This window comes from Dama dama, chromosome 23 (genome assembly GCF_033118175.1).
Source record: "Dama dama isolate Ldn47 chromosome 23, ASM3311817v1, whole genome shotgun sequence".
Classification (NCBI taxonomy): Eukaryota; Metazoa; Chordata; class Mammalia; order Artiodactyla; family Cervidae; genus Dama; species Dama dama.
Window position 1 is genome coordinate 58,152,014 of NC_083703.1, and position 16,854 is coordinate 58,168,867.

General features: G+C 44.8%; 1 protein-coding gene across 2 annotated transcripts in view; it reads right to left on the reverse strand.

The window, feature by feature from the left end:
• Positions 1-16,347, reverse strand: part of VAPB (VAMP associated protein B and C) — a 47,666-nt gene extending 31,319 nt beyond the window's left edge. The window contains exon 1 of one of the 2 annotated variants that reach the window (XM_061126933.1): positions 16,125-16,347. In XM_061126933.1, coding sequence (XP_060982916.1) covers positions 16,125-16,182 — 58 coding nt within the window. In that variant the 5' untranslated portion in view covers positions 16,183-16,347. The remainder of the gene's footprint in view (positions 1-16,124) is intronic. The other variant, XM_061126932.1, reaches the window with a different exon arrangement.
• Positions 16,348-16,854: the final 507 nt, after the last annotated feature.

The window sequence follows — 16,854 nt, forward strand, 5'->3', positions numbered from 1 at the left end:
GAGCATGAATGGGCAGATGTGGAGGGCCGACATGTCTTCAAATTCTTGGTGAAGCTTATTCATTAAAGAAAAACTTCAAAACAGGTCTAAAAATTATTAACATTTAGTTATTTTGTATTTAGGTGTTTATTACATGATCTGTATTTTTCTGTAATTGTATTTTTTCCACATGAAAAGAGCTATAGCTTATGTAAGAGCCAGACAATGTTCTGAGAGAATTTTCTTCTTGCCTAGAATGCTCTGTATACATAAAAATACTAGAATCCTGAATTGTGGAGTTTCTTGAAAACCTATATATATACACACACACAAACATACACATCAATAGCCATTCTTATGTTATTTTTATAAAAATCAAGGTAATTATTTAAAACATGTTTAGAGCAGCAGTGGTCTCATTAATTCAAGACAAAAACCCAAACCCCAAATTCTTATAAAATCTATTGTAAAAACCTTGAAGACTATAATAAAGCTTTTATGCACCTAGAAATAAGACTAGAAGCCTTTACACACCTAGAGATAAATTCTATGACTACTTTCGTTAATGCAACACCTCTTTTCTAAACAGAAAAATGGCAGAATGTTTACATAAGAGCTGAAGTTTTGTACATTCCATCAATACACAGCACTAAGACAGATTATGGTACACCAGTGAAGATTATTTTAAGGTGATGGCACACCTGTCTAAGTGTGAATTTTGTATCAGTTCTAAAAAGATCTTAGACTCAATTTTTTTCAATACAGAATCTTTTCTCCCACTAACAAAACATCTAGTAATTTTTCTCTATTTAGAAGATCAAAATTTGTGATTTAGAGACATCATGAAAATAAACAAAAAGGTAAGCAATACTCTACTGAATTAAAATTCTACTTAAATAATAGGGGGAAAACATGACATTTTTTTCACACAAAGCAGGAAGAATCAATTCAGAATTATGCCCAAATGAGAGAGACATGCGTGATTAGAGAGCAAGGGGGGTCCCAATTTCTCACGGTCATGGTTGTGGCTGTAACTTGACTGAGTTATAAATTAACAGTTCAAGTCGAGTGCTGAGAGTCAGTATCAGCAGAAGTAAAAACTTCCCCAAAATGTTCAACCTTTAATGGAGACAACAGACAGCATACAAACAGCCGCCACACCAAAATCAACACATCCCAATTCAAAGCAAACACACACTTAGCATTCTGCACCTCCATGGTCCAACATGAATTTTCAATTTGTGAACAATGAGAAATAGCAGAATGCGGTTTATCAGTTAGTATATAATCTGCTTTGGTTTCCTTTTCAACAGAGAATCTAAGTGGCTATACCAGTGAAAACAGATTATCAACCAGGTCAGCAGCTTCTTAAACAAATTCAAGAGGCCAGGGAAAAAGGCTATGAGACTTGGATGAAAAATATCTTCTATTTTCCTCCTTCTCTGCCTTTGGAAATCATATTCATTCTTCAAAGTTTTGCTCAAATGCAAAACTTTTGAAAAGTTCTCTTTTGAAAAGGCTTACCTAATCTCTCAGTTGGAAAAAATTATTCCTTCCTATACTGTGTTCTAACAATACGCCGATGATGACCAAATTTATATCCTGACCCTCTCCTCTGTTGTCCACTTGTGGCTGTAATAAGCATCTTAAGTTTATCATGGCCAAACAGCAGAGCCCCCTTCCCCTCACCCAAACACACTGCTTCCCGTCTCAGGAAAACGAAACTGCCATTCACCAAAAAGCTTGGGCCAAAAGCAGTTACCTTACTTTTCTCTCTTCCCCTCCCGTTCCACATTTAATCCTTCAGCCAGCTCCACCTTCAAAAGAGATTTGGGATCTGAGCACTTTTCATTCCATTCTCTTCATTGCCACCACGCTGGTCCAAGCCACCGTCTGTTGGCCTGGGTCAAGGATAACTGATGGATGATGTATGGGTGGACAGATTATCAGATAACTGTGTGGAGGGTGGATGGATAATGGGTAAGTGTAGCAGCCTCATGGCTTCCACATATACCACCAACCACACATCTAAATAGCCTACTTTCCCCACACCAGCCATGGTCTTTTAAAAAGACTCCTGCTCAGAATCCTCCATGGCTTTCCAGCTCAGAACAAAATCCAAAGTCCCTCCCATGGCCTGTCTACCGGGAAGGTGCCTCCTTCCTCTCTGAGCCCACCACTCCTCTGCAGGCATAATGTCTCTGCTGCTCCTTGAACATACCAAGCTTATCACCACCCTAGGGCCTTGCACTTGTCCTTTCCTCTCTCTTCAATGTTCTTCCCCCAAAATGTGTGCACAGCTTGCACACTCACTTTACACAGGTCTCAGTTCCAATACTGTATTGCCTTCTCAAAAACTTGGCCTTCTCCAATTGCCCTCTATAACAGAAACCACTTCCAAACCCCTTTAAACTTCATCCACCATCCTCTCAACCCCATTTAGCACCTACCATTATCTCAAAGCATATTCTACATATTTCCCATTCTCTTATTTAGTGCCCATCTCCGCCACTGGAAGATGAGCTCCATAAGGCAAAGGTCTTGTCAGTTCTTTCATCTCAGTCTCTCAAGCATCCAGAACAAAATTCAGCACAGTGCAGGCATTCAATAAGTAACTGATGACTGCACAGTCCAGGTACTGTGCTAGGCCCTCAAGCTCAGAGACGACACTGCTCTCCTGCACAGAACCCTGAAGAGACAGAGTCAATACACCTGGAGAGTTGTCCCAGGACCCAACCAGAAGTAAAGAGCAAGAATCTCTGGGACTGAGGCTCTGGAATGATGTATCTTGAAAAAAAAAAAAAATTATCAAACTATAGTGACGTTAGTTAACACTTAACAGGTCTATTCTAAGCACTTTATATGCATCAACTCACTTAATTCTTCTAACACCCAGAAGTGAAGAATTCGAGGCATGGAGACATTAAATACTTTATCCTAGATTTTCAGGTGGTAGACCCAGGAGTCACATCCAGGCAATCTGGCCCCAGAATTCACACTCTCAACTGCTGTGTTGTACACGACCTCTCACTGCACAGAACACCATGTGGAAGTTAATATTATCAAGTGTTGTGTAAACACAGGAGGGTGTGGAGGGCGGGGAGCTGAACACTGAGGGGAAACCCCAGAGTTTGAAAAGATGAAGGAACACACTTTCTGAGTTGAAGGAAAAGTGTTGGTGTAAGCACGGTGTGGTGTGATCAAAGAACAAGGGGGTCTTGGAAAAGGAGACCACGTGGCTACAGTAGAAGGGTCTCAGGGAAGGGGATGAAAGGAGAGATGGGGGGAGGGGTGATCACGTCTGCTTCTGCTTTTTAAAACCTTATAGTTTAAAAATAAGCTGTAAAACCTCATACCTATACAGTTCTGGCAATAAGCTCTACAGGAGAAAATGAAAGGAAGAAAATTAAAAGTGATTCTAGGAATGTAGGTATGATGAAGGAAAACGGGCTTCCCTCTTCTCTTCATGGGCTCTAAACAGTATCCACTGCCTCTGCCAGCATCCAGGGGAACCCAGATATAAGAGGAGATGTACTCACACAAGTCTGAATGTTTGAACATTTCAGGTGTTTAAAATGGAGAATAAAAGCTGAGACTGCTTTAAAAATAAAAAAAGTATGGCCCAATTTGAAAGCCTGTGATGCTGGCCTAAGAATTCTGAACACTAACCTATAGGGTTGAGGGAGCCAACAAACATTTTCAAGTTTAGAAAAATAACTCTGACAAGTGTACGCAGAATGGCCTGAAGGGTCAGGGAAGGAGAGTGTATATTAGAGCCAGGGGGACATGGGGCAATAATCCTGCACTCAGGATATGGCAGTGGGGAGAAGTGGAAGCAAAGGGGTACAGGAGACACTGCTGAGGACAGTGATTGAGAGGCGAGTGGGATGGGAAGAGAGGGCAGTGAAAGACTGGTTTAGGATTCCTGGCTTACCCACGTGGGTTCAGGGGCCATTCCCAAGACAGGGAAGGCACATTTGAGATCATAAGTCAGGAACACAGCGTGGAATACAGTGAGTTCTGATGTATTTTCATGACAACCGATAGGCAGGAATGTCCAGTAGGCAGAAAGCCTCAAGACCAAGATATGCTTGGATATATAGCTTTGGAAGTTTTCTGTGTAGCAGTGAGAGTTGAAAGGACTGTGAATGAGATAACATACAAAGAGTGCTTAAATGGAGAAGACAGGACAGAAGCTTGGGAAATGTCAACATCCAGTAACCATGATCAAGGGCTAGGGAGTTCACCAGAAAAGTCAAAGGCGAAAGTCGCAAAGAGAAAATGGGTGAATTGAGAACTGTTTCAGTGGAAGGTAAGGTATGAGAACTGAAAGGAAACTAGATGTAAATCAGTCACTGGGATTCACTGCTTCCAAAAATTTAGTTGTGACATAAGACTGGGTATTTGCTTAAGCGGGGGAAGATTTGGAGGAAGGTAGTTTCTTTTCAGGAAGGGGAAACTTAAGCATGTTTGTAGGCACTGGGAAAGCATCAAGTAGAACGGAAATCTGATGCACCAGGAGGAGGCTGACTAATGGAGCAAGACACCACAGGGATGGAAAAGGAATGCAGTGAAGCATGCTGCGTGAGAGGTGGTGCCGAGTCTCTGAAACAGGAGGGGAGGATGGTGGAAGCACACGTTCGTAGAAGAGAAAGAAGTGACCAACCCTTGGTAGAATATCTTAATACTGAAAGTCAGCTGCACACAGCAGGCCTTGTTGACGGGTTCCACCGTTCCTTTCCACAGAAGGCGGTCTTTTCTTTTTCCCCTCTTCACCTTTCTCGACACTCTCAGACCTGGATATTAACTCCCTGGAACGTGCCAAGTGCCGTGCATCATGCTGAGCACTGGGATCAGGGGTAAAGAAAACCATCCAAACGGGCAAAGGCCTTGCTGGTTAGTGGGGAAGGAAAGCAAGGAACCAAATGCAGCTGACTGTGCCAAGTGCAGGGGCACAGGGCACAGGCATGGCGTGTGTGGACAGCGTCAGGAAAACAACCTCAAAGACGCGGAGGAGGGAGCGGTGGGACAGAGGGACAGGTGAACGCAAGAGCTCTGGGGCTGGGGGAACCAAAGGCCAGAGCACAGGCATGAGGCAGGTGATGCTGGGGAGATCAAGAGCACAAACCAGTTCCCAGGTATTGTTAGACAATGCAAACTTTCTTCTTTTGGCAATAGGTGAACAAAAATTTAAGATTTTTATGAAAGCAAGAGAGAAACTGAGATTGGCCCACCTGAAAGTGCCATCAGTACAGAGACAAGCATAAGGACTCAGACAGGAAGACCAGGTAAGAAACAATTACAGTCATCCATGGGAAAAGGAGGCAGTCACCGAGGGGACGAGAAAGAAAGGGCAGACCCGAGTAACAGGCTTTCGGAGTATGAGCTGCTCAACTGTGTGCATGCGGATACCATTCCAGGAGGTGTGTGTGAGAGAAGGAGGTCCAAAGAAAAAAGGAACAGGGAGTGGGGAAGAAGACATTTTGGGGCGTGTGGCATGTAAAGTAGCTGCAGCCCCCATCTGGGCTTGGGTCAGTCCTGGGATCATTCTAAACGCTGGAAGAAGCCAAGAGAACTGGCAGAGAGACAGGGAGAAAGGAGATTGGGTGGGGGCGCTGAGAGAAAGGGAGAAGAGGAAAAAGAAGAGCCCGGGAAGGAAAACCTGTGCCCCTCAGCATCATCCACAAGACTCCTTCAGGAGCAGGTGAGAACGATCAAAGCCGGGGAGGAAAGCTGAAAGGTGCTGTGTGAGGAGGTGAAGGGCAGAGCGTCCAGTCCCACGACGCCACAGATGTCAAATGCTCCAGAGAGTACTGTACATGTGAGGTAAATAATAAAATAAAATGACAGATGTAGTAACGAGGCAGGGAAGTTCCCAGGCCATGACTCAGGAGTGAAGCTAGCTAGCACATACGCTCCTTCTGGAAGGAAAGAGCGAGGAGAGCAAGCCCACCTGAGAACCTGAGAATGCAGTTAACTCCTGTCTGAAAGTGGACAGGGAAATATTCAGATGTTTACTGAAGAGGACTAATTGCCAAAGTTGGGCATGTATGCCTAGAGTTGGGCATGTAAAAGAAAAAAAAAAAAAGAAATATTATTATGAAGGGCACCGAAGGCATAATTCGTTTAAAAAAAAATTTTTTTTTTTAAAGAATAAGATAAAGAGACCCAGGTAAACTGACTGAGTTTTCTCTGGACTGCTCCAGATGACCTCTCCCGTCTTTTCCACCTCTGTCATTCTCTGGGCAAGATGAGAGGTTAACCAGGCAGGCACCGTAAACTGTCACCCTCCTGTGCCCAAACTACATGAGACGTTCTGAATGACTGGATTCTCCAAGGAGTGATTCAGGACTTTGCTTCGTTCAATTAGTAAAGCAGTGTCTGACTTTTAAAAGGTCAAAAAGCACGAATTTGGATTTTCAGAGCAGTCCATCAAGATACATTAATATGCCAACAAATCAATTCAACCAAGAGAATGAGAATTCAAATAAGCCTCCACAAGGACAAACCTTTGGTTTTTCAGCAAATCCTTCTTTTTATTCTTATGTATATGTCTATTTCAAATGGTCAAGCCAAACACTGAAAAGATGACCTAGTCCAGGGCAGTATCCCTTCTTTGGGGTTACTATTAAATAGCAGAAGACAAGAACATATCCTATAGTTACCACTGGGGAAAACTACAGAAACAAAACCTATAGGGCCTGCAGTCTACAGCATGGAAGACAAAGCCATCATAAATAAAGCACAAGGAGCAGATGACATAAACATGCACATGGGTACCCGGTTTGTACAGTTGGAGGTGATGCAGAAAACACTGGAGCTGGCTAAGAATATCCAAGAATACTCAAGAAAAGTTACTAGAATACAGTGACCTTTTCTTTTTTTTTTTTTTAGCTTTAGAAGGTCATTTTCTTTTTTTTTCTTTTTTTTTTTTTTTATTAGTTGGAGGCTAATTACTTCACAACATTTCAGTGGGTTTTGTCATACATTGATATGAATCAGCCATGGATTTACACGTATTCCCCATCCCGATCCCTGCTCCCACCTCCCTCTCCACCCGATTCCTCTGGGTCTTCCCAGTGCACCAGGCCGGAGCACTTGTCTCATGCATCCCACCTGGGCTGGTGATCTGTTTCACCATAGATAGTATACATGCTGTTCTTTTGAAATATCCCACCCTCACATTCTCCCACAGAGTTCAAAAGTCTGTTCTGTATTTCTGTGTCTCTTTTTCTGTTTTGCATATAGGGTTATCGTTACCATCTTTCTAAATTCCATATATATGTGTTAGTATGCTGTAATGTTCTTTATCTTTCTGGCTTACTTCACTCTGTATAAGGGGCTCCAGCTTCATCCATCTCATTAGGACTGGTTCAAATGAATTCTTTTTAATGGCTGAGTAATATTCCATGGTATATATGTACCACAGCTTCCTTATCCATTCATCTGCTGATGGGCATCTAGGTTGCTTCCATGTCCTGGCTATTATAAACAGTGCTGCTATGAACATTGGGGTGCACGTGTCTCTTTCAGATCTGGTTTCCTCAGTGTGTATGCCCAGAAGTGGGATTGACCTTTTCAATAGGAACAAGAAGGCTCATTAATTAAAGATCTGACAGCCCACTAGTGCAAAGCACTGGTCGGTACTAAGAGAAATACAAACACCAGCTTCTGCCCTCAGGGGGCTTTCCATCTTTCTTCTTCAACTAAAATAAATTTAAATAGCATGTTCTCAAGACTGGAGCTGGAAGGAACTCCAAGCGGCCTCGGGGTCAAGCTTCCTCATCCAACAGGAAAGGGGATCAAAGCTGGGTGGGGAGTGACAGCGAAGGCAGGAACACAAGCCGCCCTTTGTAATATAAAGCACACAAGCTTCAGGGGCTGAAAGCCGGAGGTGCAAGTTCTGCATTCCGCCAAGTGCCAGTCCAGCTTCTCTCATCACTGAAACGCAGAGGATGATAATCCTGGCTGTCTTCCTAGATGTGAAGTGCTGGTGATGGGGCTTGGAACATTTAGGACTCTAAAGGCTGGGGAGTGCTGAGACAGTGGAGAAGCACAGAAAACTGACCTAGGTACTGGTCCTTTCCTTCCCTTTCCCCATTATACTATAAATGTTGAGTGATGTGACTAAAAGGCAAAACAGTACCCAATTAGCCTATATTGTTTGTGATGACAAGTACTGAGGCAACAGAGGACATGGGAAGAGTGATGGTAGAAGGGAAGGTACAGTGACAGTATTAGCACGTAATTTTCAACATTAATAAAAAAATGACACAATCAGACGTCACTGAGTTAGGATGAAAAGTTCTTAGGGGAAACAGAATTAGTACAATTATTTATTTTTTAATCAGTCACTCTAACAGTCAAAACAACACTGCACTTCATGGAAGCAGTGACAAGGAAGCCATTACTAGATTACAATGACAATTAAGCACTTTTCCTTCATTTTTATATTTCATTTGTCTTTCAGAGCTCTTTCTCAATTCCCCCTGTCCTATTTCCAGTCCTCCTTTCATCTTCCTAACAACGTAATAAATAAGAAAGTCCTGGACCTTCCTCCTGAGCAACACTCCCACTAACTTTTTAAGAGGAGCAACACAGTCAATGTAATGATAAAGAACAGGGGCTCTGCGGTCAGACAGATCTTGGTTCAAAGCCACATCTAATTCAGGTTACAAACCTGAGAATCTTAACTATCTACTTCCTAGTCCTGTTTTAGTAATAAGTGAGCACTTATAGAAGACTGGACACTTCAGGGCCAGGACACCTCTCCAGCTCCCACCCCAGGGCTTGGCCCACAGGAAGTTTTTTGGGACGTGGCAACCAGACCAACCCTGAATCACAACCACATTATATTCCATCCGACAAGAGGGGCTCATCTGTCCGTGAAGAACACCTCAAAGCCTGAGCTATGGAAAAAGAAGAAACTCCAAATATTCCCAACTGGACAACTGTCTACTATGCACACAATCACCACACCCCTGCACATCTCATGATTCCTATGAGTGGCTGACATCATTCGGGGAAGGAAGACTTCCCAAAGTACACCCCCTACAGAATGGAAGAGCACCTTCTAATATTCACTGTGAGTCAGTCTCTTGCAGCATTTGAGAGATCGCTAATCATTTTAGCCCCACTTGTAAGCTTTACGGTAGTACCAATGAAGGTCACATTTCAGACATTCTTATCTTTTTTTATTATGTGCATAATATCATATATACTTTTATAGTATAGTAAAACATAAATCTGTTATGGTATTGTTTAGTCACTAAGTCGTGTCCGACTCTTTTGCAACTCCATGGACTGCAGCCTGCCAGGCTCCTCTGTCCATGGGATTTCCCAGGCAAGAATACTGGAGTGGGTTGCCACCTCCCCCTCTAGAGACATTCCTATTCCTAATAAACACCCTTTTGAACTCTAAATTCCCACTTTACAGATCTGCAAAAACCTGTGATATCTCTACCTCACACAAGTTTCACCCTATCTTCCAAAGACTCCACAGCAGATTTGCAGATTACTTGAAAGTTAGTGTGTTCTAAACATACAGAATCATTAAACACCAACGGTTTCTGTCACAAAAAAAAAGCAAATTCACAAGGTAAATCAAAGAATGCTTTGGAGTCATCTGTATGAACTTTTTAAAACAAGTATTGTAAGAAATCTCTCCTAAAAATTCCACAAATAGTAACTCTTAATTAACTAATATTCTTAAAAAATTATCCTGACAGCTACTAAGACACCTGTAATGGTTAAAAATTCTCTGCCTTCCTCCCCACAAAACGAAACTCTGTTCACGAGTTCTTTCCAGAGTTGATGTGAAAGAAATGGGCTTTGCCGCTACACACCTGGGCTAAATCCCTGCACTTTTTACCTAGTGGCCCCATCCAGGGGCAGGCCTCCTGACCACTGAGTAACTCATATCACAGGACTGTGCTATAGATTAAACAACAAGATGAAGAACCTAAAGCCTCTACCATTGTCCCCAGACTTTGTGGACCACCTTCTGGAAATCAAGCATTTCTCTTCTAGAAAGGTTCATTCTTCCCTTCCCCTTCCTTTCATACTGCATGACGGATGGAAGCATCACCACGGCCACTGCTTTAAATTCTGGACCCAAGTAGCTGCGGGGGACTGGTGGCGGAAGTGCAGAACTAGCCCCTTACAAACAGGCCCTCTGCTCCGAGCTCAGCCAGGTTAGTTTTCTGCTCCTCTCCACTCTCTGGGCATCCTTTAAAGACAGCCCAAGGAACTTGGTTCCGAAAGGTCATAAGCAATTTAAACCTAGGTAAATGGCCCAGGGGGCCATTACACTGTCTTAAAGTGGTTCAGATGGTAAGGAATCTGCCTGCAATGCAGGAGACCTGGGTTTGATCCCTGAGGGGGGAAGCTCCCCTGGAGAAGGGAACTGCTACCCACTCCAGTATTCTTGCCTGCAGAACTCCATGGACAGGAGAAGCCTGGTGGGCTACAGTCCATGGGGTCAGACAAAGAGTCAGAAACGACTCAGTGACTAACACACACACAAAAGGCACAATCCAAAACACACAATAGCCTCAACCTCACTCTCCTCCAAAACATATATTTTCCCAACCCCCTCCCAGACAGGTTAAGGCTGAAGGACCACATTGAAATGCCAACTGTATACTAATTCAAGCACATCAGTTATCTGTGAGAAGGTGTGCCCACACGGGCCTGCGCACACATGTGCAGGCACACACACATACACACACAACCAGAAGAAGCCTGACTGAAGACATTACTTGACAGGTGAAAAGAAATGTTAACTTACTAGTCAAAAAGTAATAATAACCCTTCTGAAAGGATGAAGGAAAACTCTAGGAAAGTATTTCTATACCTTTATTAGAATTTTGTGCCATCAATGCTAAAATATTAAAAGAAAGCACTACAAGATTTTTCCCATGGGATGATGCCATTTTCTTAAGGATTTTTTTTTTCTCCCCACGCCAGGGGCAGGGGGGCCGGGATAGGAGGGGAGAGGGGGGATCCAAAAGCACATTAAGGCATTGTTTCTAGACATCAACAGCTTTTGTTAAAACAACAGTTTAACATTTTGAAAAACAGATATTCTAGAGATACTATTTTGACACACTGGCATTTTAAAAAATAATCTTAAAATCACTGTTGAGTTCAGTAATTTTGCATGCATAATGAAGCTCTTTAAACAACTCATGTTTTTGGAAAGCCAACAGCCTAAGTCTGTCAGGTAAAAACTTCAAAGAATGAGCCCATCCAGCAGGCAAGGGCCAAAGTAATCCTGGATATGCTATGCTGATGACAGCCTGAGAGGGGCCTAAAATGACAGAAAATGAGGGCACAAGCCCGCAAACCATAAAGCAACTTTGTTTTTAACACAATCCCAGTGCAAAATAACTGCAGAAGGCTTTTATTTTACTAAAGACATTCAATGGCAACCTTGTCTTGACTAACGGAACTCAGCACTCTTTTTGTTCCTCTTTCTTGTGCTGAAAGCTGTACTCATTTGTTTCAAATCATGGTCATCCTTCAGATGGCAAATTTTTCAAATACAAATGGGAGATCTATGAAGCAATCTTGGAAATAATTCCTTATGTAAAAACTCAAGTTTTGGGTTCTAAAAATCAAGCCTAAGGGCCGTGTGTGAGCATAACCAATGTAGTTTATTCCCCCGATTCCTCCCCTAATTTTCAGCTACTTAGTGGTAATATTGCTGGGTCAAAGTTCTCATATTTTGCCTTCAGCACTGGAAGGAAAGATGCTATATAATTTTAATAAATAAAAGATAGTGTTAATAATGTTTAAGAGTTCATTTCTTTAATAAGCATCAATTCAGACTAATTATTTTATTAATAAATCCACACTTGGATGCAGACCTACCAGGTAATTATAAAGATAACCATGTTCACATTACAACCACACACAAGGAACTATCACCATTTTCCAAATATAAGCACACAGCCAAGAACTATCCATTTTTTCCTCAAGGAGTTAACTGTAAAGAAAAGAATAGTGAGTAAAAGTAAGTTAACTTCTAGTTCACATTTTTCTCCCAGGAACAAAAATTTAGGAGTTAATAACACAATCCATGAAGACTTCAGTTTGACTAAAGGTTGGTAAGTTTAATGCCACTTGCTTCTAATGAGCAAGCTGGTTAATAATTAAATAAACGAACATAATCTATTCGGGATGGATTTAAACCACAACCATAAAGAATCTTAAGCACACTGCTGACATTTTGTTGTGCTGTAAAACACAGTCTGCTCTATGTGATCATGAAATGTTAAGGAAATCAGGGCTAAGCTAAAACTAAAGAATTAATGCTGTAATTAGCATCTGAAAGATAATTACTGCATAAAACAGACAATATCTACAACGTTTTCTATTTTTTAGCATCCTAAACAATCTTCAGCTACAAGTTAACTAAAGAGGGTGAACTAAAGATTCTAAGCACTTTCCTCAGACAAAGAGAGGTCCCTAACCCATTGACCCAAGCTCCTCTTTCCTCCCCAAAGTGGTCATCAAGCACCAACAATCCAGTGGTGCTACCCCACCTGTTATCCATACTGACCAACAACAGGACTACCTGAGGTTTCCTGAAGGTCACTGGTTCAGTCACAGAACCAAGCAAAGGTAAATGGATCCACAGTGGATTTAAACCTTAACTAACCAGCTCCTGAGGACAGTCAACAGACCCTTCTCATGTGACAGTATCATGAGATGGAAGAGGACTCTAGGGTGTGAAGAAAGAGGAAGAGTCCTGGGCAACGAACAAGAAAATATACAACATACTACTTAACTATGGATGGAATCAATAGAAGGGAAGGGAGAGGAGAAAGAAAAGAGATACGAAACGCCCTAAAAGTTGACTCTTTCAGAAAACCCTCACTGAGCTGGGCAACAACTGGAACCTCAGAGAGAGAAAGTCAAGGATTTGGCCTTGAAGGAAGAGCAACAGAAAGAGCAACAATGCAAAGCACACTTTTCACAGGTTTTAAAAGCCTTTAACTCTTTCAGAAGGGTGACTCTAATCCAAAGAGATCCTACTATTCCACCATGGCAAGCATCACGGCATCGTGCTTCTTTTGGGAGGCCGGGAGCCTTCTCCTTCTGACACTGAGCCATAATGCAGCTCAGCGCTTTCTGTAAGACTGAACAAGGTCCTGCAAGGCAGTGTCCTCTTCTCTTCTGTAACATCCTTAACTTCAACATAATCACACAAAATGTCCAAGATGAAAAACAATCCAACATGTACAACCCTATACCATCTTAGGCTACACTTAAAAGATGACTGGTTTTTTTCCTCTAGATGACAGACATTTTAATTATATCTTCTTATGTAAAGTTAGCTTACAAGTTTGATTCATCTAAGTGAACTGTCTGAAGTCAGAATCATCATTCCAAGTAACCTGGAAGATACCAGTTAAATGAGCCAGTTCTCATCCTGAAATGAATGCTCTCTATACAGCAAAACTGGGTATTGAACCTCACTTCATGATTTTAGCACTCGGTTTAAAACCAACCCACAAACAAATCATGAAAGTGGTTTACTGAAGACTGCAAATGCCTTTTCTGAAGCCACAAGCCAACAGCCCTCAACAATCTGATACCAGGACTTTCCTGGATCATTTCCCCAGCAAACACATCCAGCGACTTTGGCCATCATTACTCTGGCCAACCCTAGGCTGAGAGATCACTCCTCTTTGCCACATCATTCAGGTAAAGAAATTGAAATGATGAAACCAGTTGTGTAAAATACAACCAATCTCTGTACAATACTGCACATTTACGAAGCAGCTGAACAGCCATAATCTCAACCAAACTTTCTACAGGAAGCAAGGTAGATATGAGCACCACTCCCATGGAGAAAAGAGTAATCCCAGGTTTTGGCGAGCAAAGTGGCCAGCCTAAGCTCAAACATCACTAAGTAAAAGAGCTGGGACAAGAACTGAGGAGAGTGTATGTACAAGAGTGTGGTTAAGGTTGCAGGGAGAGGTGGGGTTAATCAGGGAGAACTAGCTGAGGAGACACAACACAATCTGAACTTGGACACAGGCTGTGTCTGTTCACAGAGGCCTTGGAAGATATGACTCCTGTCAACCAGCCTGCCTCATAGACTCTGCTGCCTCGTGACCCCAACAAAGACTCTGTGCCCTAGTCATTCAGATATACTAATAGCATCCCAAAGGAGCCCAATAGTCTCAGCCTTTGTGCCTCTGTACCTGCAATTTCCTCCAACTGACACACTCCCCACTCCTTTCCCTTTCACCCACTTCCATCTGACCTTTGAACTCAGGTCAAATGACACCTTCTTCAGGTGTTCATCTTGGAGCAATCTGGATTGCCTTGTATCACGGCACTGTTCTGGCTGATTCTGTTGTCAGCTCTCTTCCCAAGATCTAAGTTCTGGGGTGGGGGGTTGAGGGAGAATGGGGGCATCTATGTGATGTGACTCATCTTCTCCTGTTACCTGTCACATGGAGCAGGCACTGGGTAAATGCCTGTGGACTCAAAGAATGGACATGCCAACTTCCGGGAGGAGTTAAGCCAGGCTTCCAGGGTAGAGAATTCAAACAACTCAAGTGGAAACCATCACCTTCCACATTCACTTGAGTTACCAGATTCCTTTCTCAGCCTGGCTCCTCCAAAAGGCCTGAGCTTAAACTACTGCCATGGAATTATAATCCACATCACGGTTTTGTGGTCTGTGTTTGTTTGAACTGGAAAACCTTCCACTGTTTATACATCTGGAGTCACTTCCAAATGTGACAACCTGAGACTGTTAACCTGGGAGGCAAAGTGACAAGCCACCACAGTGGAAGACTGCCCAGGGATCAAAAAGCCTAACTGTTAAAAGAGCGTGAGCTCTGTAGTCTGGGTTCCAATGTGCCATTTGCCAGCTGGGTGACTCTGGGTAAATTACCCACACAACCTCCTGCCTTACATTTAAAGTGGGGTGTGTGTAGCCAGCAGGCATCTCAATGCCACAAACATTTACTGAGGAGCTACTCTGGGCCAAGTGTTGGTGACACTGCAGTGACCTGGCCGTTCAATGGAAACCATGCTTGCATCATGCCAACCTGTGTTAGTCCCTCCTGAAATACTCTGGTGTACTGGCTTGCCACCCTTCACTAGAAGGTAATCTTTAAGAAAGCCAGGGTCCTGTCTGTCTTGTCCATTCACCTCTCTCAAGTGCCAATCAAATGTCTGCTACACAGTCACTCAGTACATTTGGAAAGAAGGAATGGTCAAATCAGATGAAGACCTTCTTGTCCCTTAGCAGTGTATTCTGGTGGAGAAAGTAGGGAATAATAACTAAAGATGAAGGCACACATTACAAGGGGCTTGGGCTCGCCACAAACTTATAGGTGGCCTCCTGGGCTTCTTAGGACTCCGCTTCCAGGCTCTTCTGGGTGGGGAGGAGGAAGATCTGACAGCCCTCCCCGCTCCCCCTGCCAACCACGGCTGCACAGGCGTGAGCCACGGGCACAAGAAAGGCAGGAGAAGGAAAGTTGGGTCCCGTCCCGTTGGAACGTCTGAGGAGGTTCCTTTCATTCACTTACTCAACAGGTACTTATCAGGGCCCTAAGGTGTGCGGGGAATAAAGCAGAGACGTGACCAGGTCCTGTCCTCATGGAGCTTCCCTCCCAATGTGGAGGAGACACAGTACACAAGTGCGTAAAGTGGTCCTCGCACGCAGGGCTAAGTTGCCTAAGTTGCCGAGCTGCCAGGAGGAGTGATGCGACAGGGGGTGGCCGCAGATGTCCCGGGCAGGGTGGCGGGTTGGAGCGGGCCTCCCGGGGAGGCGACCTCTGACCTAGGACCTGAGCCTTCCGGGGACAGGCGGTCGCCGGGGCCCACACTCTGGGCGGAGGCCGCAGACCGGACAGGAAGGGTCACAGCGACAACTGTGCGAGTGTCCGGTGGGCGAGGCGCGGGAGGCTGTGGAGGAGCAGGCCCTGGACTCCAGCACCGGACCCTCGGGGCCGGGGAGGGGGCGCGGGCGGGCTCGCCGTCGGACGGGGGCGGGGCGGGGGCCGCGGCCGGGGGGCCGACGTCACCGCCGCGCCGCCGGGCCCTCCGGAGCGCGGGAGGGAGCGCGGGGCGGCGGGCCCGGCCCGCGGCCGAAGATGGCGGGCCTCCGGGCTTACCTCGGAATTTGAGCTCGTGCTGCGGCTCGAGGCTCAGGACCTGCTCCACCTTCGCCATGTTCCTCGGCGGCGGGGCAGCTCGGGCGGGGAGACCCCTGAGAGGTCACCTGGGGCGGAACGCGTGAATGCTGCGCCCCCTTTAAATTTGGAAAGGGGGGGCCTACCGGGACGCGGGCGGGGGTCGCCTATGGGTTGCGCGCGGGGGGGGGGGACGGCCTACGCGGTGCAGGCGCAGGGGCGGAGGGCGAGGGTGAGGCCGCGGTGCCCAGCGAGCGTACGGCACGCACGCACGCACCGACGCGCCGACGCACGCACGCACACACGCAGCAGGCCGGCCGCCTTAACCCGGCGCGCGAGCCCCTGCCGAGCAGTGCGCAGGCGCGGCGGTGGCCGCGGGGGCGGGGCTGCCGGGCGGCAGGGGGCGGGGCGTCGCCCAGGTCCGGGGGAGGGGCGGGTCCGGGACACCCAGAATTGAGGACTATCATCGTGAAGATTATTTATTTAGTCAGGGCCCATGGGAGGCAGACTTTGTGTTAAGTGCTTTAGTCAATAATTAATAAAAATCAACTTCCACTTCTCCTTGCTAATGTTCCAGGCACTTAGAGATTTTGAATAATAATGAAAGTACGATTTATTCTTATTATAAACATGATGTTTGCGAGTGAATGATGTGTGTTAGGCACGGTGACGTGTGGTAAGCAATAAATATAAATTTAGTAAGCTACCAATT